General features: G+C 45.4%; 1 protein-coding gene across 2 annotated transcripts in view; it reads left to right on the forward strand.

Moving 5' to 3' along the window:
- Nucleotides 1–6,923, forward strand: part of fam13a (family with sequence similarity 13 member A) — a 58,145-nt gene extending 51,222 nt beyond the window's left edge. Inside the window, exons 16-25 of one of the 2 annotated variants that reach the window (XM_070980685.1) lie at nt 244–460; nt 544–685; nt 812–893; nt 981–1,186; nt 1,425–1,508; nt 2,106–2,201; nt 3,303–3,386; nt 4,801–4,997; nt 5,474–5,575; nt 5,688–6,923. In XM_070980685.1, coding sequence (XP_070836786.1) covers nt 244–460; nt 544–685; nt 812–893; nt 981–1,186; nt 1,425–1,508; nt 2,106–2,201; nt 3,303–3,386; nt 4,801–4,997; nt 5,474–5,575; nt 5,688–5,811 — 1,334 coding nt within the window. In that variant the 3' untranslated portion in view covers nt 5,812–6,923. The remainder of the gene's footprint in view (nt 1–243; nt 461–543; nt 686–811; nt 894–980; nt 1,187–1,424; nt 1,509–2,105; nt 2,202–3,302; nt 3,387–4,800; nt 4,998–5,473; nt 5,576–5,687) is intronic. The other variant, XM_070980677.1, reaches the window with a different exon arrangement.
- The last annotated feature ends 592 nt before the right edge of the window (nt 6,924–7,515 follow it).

Here is a 7,515-nt window from a genome sequence, read left to right on the forward strand (position 1 = left end):
ACTCCAACTTTAACCTGTTCTTGTAGCTGTACAACTCTTGGGGTAATATGGTGAATCTGCTGCTGCTGTGCTAAAGTGAGCTGTGTGATGTCTGCTGACCAGCATGTGCCACATTTCCAAACTAGAATCCCTGACCGACTTGCCTTTTGTTTGCATATCTTCTGTTTGCATCTTGTCTTTGACAGCAGAACATGCAAAGTGTCACATTTTAACATGAAGCCTGCTTGTTTGTGTGTCACTCAGAGCCAGTCCCGGCGTACTCGTCACTACAGAGGGAGAGCATGGACCGCGAGGAAGCTCGACTGTCCCCTCACGCTGGGGGACGCCTGATCCGCCAGCTGCTGGAGGAGGACAGCGACCCGATGCTGTCCCCTCGCTTCTACGCCTACGGACAGTGCCAGCAGTACCTGGACGACACTGAAGTGCCTCCCTCACCACCAAACGCTCACTCATTTGTCAGGTAAAGACTTGACATTTATTTGTCATGTGGAGCCTGCGTGAAGGAGCTGTCGGTGACATTAATAATGTTCCGAATCTCTGCAGCCGCAGACGGAGTTCGTCTCTCGGGTCCTGCGACGATGAGAAAGAGGAGCTGACGTCCGCCCAGCTCACCAAGAGGATCCACATACTGAAGAAAAAGATCCACAAGTTCGAGGAGAGGTTTGAAGAGGAGCGGAAATACAGGGTGAGCACAGCAGTAAGAACCAGACAGACAGACCCACACTGAGCCCTGCCTCAGGTTTATGGTCCATACAATTGCATTCATGTGAGCAATAATCACAGGTGCTTTCTGCTGTTTGTCTCCATCCAGCCCTCCCACGGTGATAAAGCTGCAAACCCAGAGGTGCTCAGATGGGTGAATGAGCTGGCCAAGCTTCGTAAAGAGCTGAAAGGTGAGACATCCACAGAAGCAGCGCTCCTAAACACAACTGAAACTAAAATACACAAAGCTCACATGTATTCATCCTTTTCCTCATCAGAGCACAAGCTGATGAAGTCTGAAGAGGACCTGCCGCCTCTGACCCGCCAGCGCAGCAACACGCTGCCCAAAAGCTTCGGCTCGCAGCTGGAGAAGAAACCCCAGCAGGAGAAAGTGCCCAAGCCTCCGGTGGAAAGCACCCTGGAGACCATTCTGAAGAAGCTGCAGGAGAAGAGGGAGGAGGTGAACCGCCCAGAGGACATCAAGGTAAGTCCAGGACCACGTCGCGCACTCACTGGGATGAATGAATAAAACACAGGCAGGTACATCCATTAATGGAGGATTCATGTTAGATGAACAGCATGAATTTTAAAGCAGGCAGCAGGGCTTGAATTTATTATGGCACTGCGAGAAGCGTGTGTGAGAGAGTAAAAGATTACAGCACAGAATGAACTGAGGCCATTTCTGAAACGTTATGACTCACTTCCTGTCCCGATGCCAACAGGATATGACACGAGAGCAGATCGGAGCGGAGAAAGTGGCCCTGCAGAAAGCTCTGCTCTCCTACGAGAACATACACGGTCGACCGGTAAGTCATCCCTCAAATAAACAGACGCTGACACACTCCACACTCCACACTCCGCACCGTGGATCTGATGTCCGGCCGGCCACGTTGGCACAAACAGAGAAAACCTTGTTTACCGCCTGATTGTGACCCAGATTGCAAGTCAGGGGTGAATAATGTCTCAAGACGGAGTGTTTGCATGTGGTTAGCTTTCGCAGTGTGTCGCAGTGTGTTAGCTTAAACTGAAAGGATGGATGTGTTTTTTCATTCCTTGACTTTTTATACTCAGATCTTTCTTCAGAAATGTATCAGTTTATGCTAAAAAGAGCTGAACAGAAAAGGAAATACAACACTTAGTTTGATGTCAAATCCAGCCGCAAAATGATTGTGCCAGCCAATCCGTGCCGGTATCAGCTGACCTTTGTGTCACAGCCGTCCCTCCTCACACTGCGTGCCTCTGTGGTTCGTGGTTAACTACCTTCATGCCGCTCTGGGTTAGCTGTCGTTTTGGGTTATGTGAGTGTGGTAGCTAGTTAGCCTGCAGGGGGACAGAGCAGGACAGAAAGAGGCTAACGCCGTGCTAACAAGATGGCTTTGTTTCCCTCTTTTTTTCTACCTCAGGTCACCAAGTGCGAGAGGCAAATCATGAAGCCCCTGTACGACAGATATCGCCTGGTGAAGCAGATCCTGTGCAGAGCCTCCACCATCCCCGTCATTGTAAGTATCACACCTTTAACGCCCCTCCTCCCTCTTTTTCCCTGCACAGCTGCAAACTTGTCCTGCGGCAAAGATCAGTGCGTTGTCAGAACGTCTGCTGACACTTAATCCTTGGCTCATACTGGCTTTAGTGCCTGCCGTGGGAACCGGTGGCAGCCGTGCCACAGACGTGTTATCCACCTTTCCAGGCCTTTAGTCCGGCTTTAGCGGCTCAGAGAATCCCCCGGTCGTAAAGGAGCTCATAGGTGCAGATTGAGTTCACAGGAAGTGACATCAGGACAGCTGAGTGCAGGAGAGGGTCGGACACTGGAAAGACTTTACTGTGATGTGAAGATGATAAACATCAGCTCTGTTTATGCTGCTTTGGTGCCTTAATGGTTTCTTAAAATAGTTCTGCCTATAGATTAATGTGTCGGCTTCATTTTCTCTATTATTTGTGTTTTAATAGCATTTCTATTATGTAAGATTTGATCTGCATTGTGGATCCACTGTACTCTTATATAATGCACTATCTCTAATCTCCATTATGTAAATTGTGACTGCTGCTATTATACATAACAGTGCAGCATTTTTTTATCCTGCAAAGGTCAAATGATGAGGAATTTATACTATTTTTTCCAGCTTTTAACCCCATAACAAACACCACGTGTTGCATTTTTCATACCTACAGTAAAAACTGTTCTTACAGCCTAACAGTCACGATAGTGAGGAGTAACTGTCCACTGAGTTTACAGACGCACAAACATTTCTGGCCTTTGTTTTAATTTGTTTGTTCTGTTTTGCACACAAAATACTGCTGTTGTGATGTTTGGATGTTACAGTGACGCATCAAGCATAAATCAGCTGACCTCGGTTTGGCCCGTCGTCAGGACGCTGTTTGTTGACACTAATTAGGGTTGTGTTGTTTTTTTTAAATTGCGGTCATTTGGTGGTTCTGTGGTGTGAAGCTGGAAAAACTCTGCTGAGCTTCAGCTCGGCTTTAACTTCAGACGCAGAGTTTGGTGAAACCTGGGCGGCAGCCTGGCGTTTTCTCGTGGCCTTGCTGTAAACACCAGAGTGAGTCTCAGCGTGGTTAACGCCTCCTTCTTAACGTCACCACAGGGCTCTCCCTCCAGCAAGCGCAGAGGCCCCCTCCTTCAGCCCATTATCGAGGGCGAAACCGCACTCTTCTTCGATGAGATCAAGGTGAAGAGCTGCTGCTGCCGCTGCTTGAATAATCAGTCGCCAGCTCCCCCCGCCCTGCCCCACCTCCCTCCACCTCCACCTCCACCCCACCCCTTATTTAACTACCATTTACCCCTCTAATGAACCTGATTGCTGCCTGTTGATTGGGTAGTTGCCTGTTTCTGCCACCAGCACCTGTAGAGACGTTGAATCAGTAGCTGACGTTTGAATCGCTCTGTGATTGTTGATCCAATGTTTGAGCCGTTCATGTTTTTAAAGGAGAATTGTGCTTTATTACAGCCTGGCTTGTATTTCTGATTGTTTGACATTAATCATCAGATTGTTCTTATCAAGTTCATTTCTGAGATCAAGTAACATGCTGTTAAAAAGAAGTCAGACAGAATTCAAACGAACCTCCAGCTCCAACTTAACTGGAAGAGAAAACAACATCTTATTCCCAAACTGCCCTTTTACCAAAACATCCATCACAGTTCATGAGTGCATGTTAATTAATCAGTCAGTGAGTCATCAATCAGGGTGATTAACCAAATAAAGCAGCAGAGATCAGTGATGCACAACCTGAAAAATAGAAAACATAAAAAACATGTTTATGTTTATGAGGAAAGCAAACAGCTGAACAGGATTAGAAAGCACTCAATGACAGTTTTTTTTTGTCACAGCAGCCAATCAGCTTTCAGCTGGGATGAATAACACCTGACACCACACGTACTGAGAGCTCGTGAAAACAGTTAAATTAATGGATGGATGGATGACACATCCAGCTTCTGCCAACAACTACGAGCTTATCAGTGTCGATCAATCAGTATTGGTAATGAGGATCAGTATCGATAACGAGAGGATCAGTATTGATAACGAGAGGATCAGTATTGATAATGAAAGAATCAGTACTGATAATGAGGGGATCAGTATTGATAATGAGGGGATCAGTATTGATAATGAGGGGCTCCATCAGGAAAAGGTTGGGCAGTTTGTCACTGAGATGTTCCAGATAAACGTTTGAGTCCGATCATCTGACTGAGTGCCGTCGTGTTCCCTGATCTCAGTAGTCCCTTCGATGAGTGTTAGGTGTCATTAAGTCATCGTGATAAACCAGGACGATCCTTCAGGGGTCTGAAGACAAACTGGAATCTCCAGAAATCATCAATCAGTGCATTTTGCTGCAGATTGAATGTGGGCAGTTTTTAGTTTAAGATTACTTGAAGTCCTCCAGTCGTCTGCCTTCATTAACTTCATGTGTACACACTAACGAGTACAGACAGGAATCAAAACCAGGACGTGGATTTCGCTGCTGTGCGTGCTGATTTACGACCACTAACACGATCCTTGCGCTGCAGCGCCTGGAAGCTTTAATGCCACAGCACGACGTGGCCATTTTCACCCCCGGCCACCGGCTGACCTCTTTACACTCCCGCAGGAGGAAGAGGACGGCTCGGAGGACGACGCCGACTCAAAGACGCAGTTCACCGTGACCGTCCGGCCTGACCTCGGCGTCCTCAGCTTCCTGGACCACATGGACGAGGAAGGGGACGGTTTCATTTCACCTGTGGACGAGCTCACGCCGTCTAAGAACACGACGGACATGAGGCTGTCCAACCTGCACTCCGCCACCACGTGAGTCACCACAGCCAGCACAGCACTTCTCTCCAGCCTTTCCTCTTTTTCTACTGAAGATTTCTTCTTCTCTACATTTCAGAGGCAAATATTATTGTTTTTATTCCACCACATTTTAATAGCTGGAGTTACAGTAAAATAACTGTTAAGATTAAACCTCTCACATGGATTCATTCAGTAACTGAGGTCAAATATTCCACCAGCAAAGCAAAGATGATAGAAAAATCCACAAAATTACGACATTTTCTTAACAGAACTTTGCTTTTGCTTCTTTCCGGCCATGTTAGTCTTCCAGCAGTTTGTCTTTTCTTGATGCTCTAACTTTATTTTAGCTGTTGTGCTTTGAATGCAGGATTTCTGCTCGTAGCGAAGTATGCATTTACTTCAATAGAAGTACTACTCTGAGTACTTATTCCACCACTATTAATGGACCTTCAGCACATTTGAATATTCTGTTTCTGCTCTTCTTCTAACAGGCATGAACTGGTGGAGCAGCTCCAGGAAGCCCGAGAGGAGAAGAAGAGACTCCGCAAGAACCTGAAGGAGTTCGAGGAGCAGTTCTTCAGACAAAACGGAAGGTGAGAACAAGCAGCTCGCTCAGGTCGGACGGGAAGGACAGACATCCACGTCATGGCTGCTCCACCGCCGAGCATCCATCGTTTCCTCATGTTTGTTGTCTTGTTCCCATAGGAACGTGCAGAAGGAGGACCGCTCCCCGTTGGCAGTGGAGTACAACGAATACAAGCACGTCAAAGCCAAACTGCGGCTGCTGGAAGTCCTCATCAGCAAAAGAGACTCGACGAAGTTCATCTGAGAGCACTTAAAAGACTGAAAGGCCGATGTTTGGTCTCCACAGACACCGTCAAACACATCTTACCCTCTGCAGACAAGTCAGATTTTCCGTCTCGCTCATGTCTCTGGCTCGTGGAGAAACCTCCCGTTAATCCGTTCTGTCGAGCCCGGCGGGGTTTTCCTGTGACGCCCGCAGAGAGGCGCCGAGCCACGGCTGATCCAGAGCGACAGGAAGTCACCTGCTTCACCTGAGAGGTTCATTTCCAACAGACCTCAGCTTCTCTCAGAGACCCTGCGTCCCACTTTCACTGCTGATAATTTATTTCTGTCCTCCTCATGTTTCTATTGGAAGAGATGTTTAGAAGTCTTAAAGAAAAACCTTGTAAGTAAAATAATAGATATGAAATTATTGCTATTTTTTAAAGAAGGATTTTGTGATCAAGATTTCTGTGTATTTTTTTAAGGGAGACGTTACTATTTGTATGACTTCGATCAGCTCATTCACTGAATGAACAGCTTTCCGTATTTCAGCTCTGACCATCGAAATGTCTGAAATAATCTTATGTTGCTTCTCTAGAAGTTAAATCCAGTATTTGCTCACTAAAAGAAATGGTTTCTAATTTAATACAACCCAAAGACGGAGACTCAGAGTACAAACTGCAAAACCAAAATAGCTCATATTCAATAAAACATCTTTTTTTTGATCATTGGTATTTTCCTAAACATTTGACTGTATATTTCCTGCATCTACGACCTTTTTTTCCCATTTACTTCATGTCAGATAAGCTATATCTCGTCTTGGAATCACTGGTCTGTCTTTGCTCACACTGATAAACATTGACGAGGACGTTTGTGAGACGGCTCTGGAGGACAGAGCTTGGTGCGTGTGTCCGTCCCTCTGTCCAGAGCTCGTTGTTGTTCTGTTGTAAATATGGATCACTGTGTCTGTTTACATTTCTGTGAGCGAGTACATTTTTCCTTCCTTTCTCCAAAATGGATGATTATCAGTGTGAATTTCGTTTTACTGAATGTAAACACTGGCAAGGCTTAATGAATTTTGAGTGTGTACATTTTAGTACATAAATTGTATTTGTATTTTGTATATAATGTGAATGAAATCATATTTTTACTGAGTTTTTTGGCCTGTGTGGATTTCCTCTGTGTGTTTATATGGAAACTTCTGCATCATCAGCACACCCACAAATATTCATTTTCATGATCAATTCATCTGCAAATTATTTTATTGATTATGATTCGGGTCTATAAAATGTCTGAGGTGACGTGTTCAGATGTCTTTTGTCTGACCAACCGTCCACAACTCGAAGATAATCAGTTTACAATCATATGAAACGGAAAAGCAGAAAATCCTCACTTGTAGAAACTGAAATTCAAAAAATTTAAGTTTTGATTAGTTTTCTGTGGCTCAGTTCAGTGGACGTGGTTCAGAGGCAACTGAAAAGGACAAAACCTCAGTGAAAGAAAGTTGAGTTTGTTCAGGGAAAATTAGGTAAAAATAAAGTCACAATGAGCTGCTGAGCCCTTACATGCACACACTGAGAAAACACTGAACACAGTGTTTAGACGCACGTCTTTCAGGGCTGATATAAAAATAACTGGATTTAAAAAGGTTCAGGAACGTGTTGTGACGTGCGGACAAACACAAGATCAGATCTGAGAAAGAAATGATGACCTGATGCAGACTCAGTCCAGCCTGCATCCAAAAGGC

Source organism: Chaetodon trifascialis, chromosome 2 (assembly GCF_039877785.1).
Source record: "Chaetodon trifascialis isolate fChaTrf1 chromosome 2, fChaTrf1.hap1, whole genome shotgun sequence".
NCBI lineage: Eukaryota > Metazoa > Chordata > Actinopteri > Chaetodontiformes > Chaetodontidae > Chaetodon > Chaetodon trifascialis.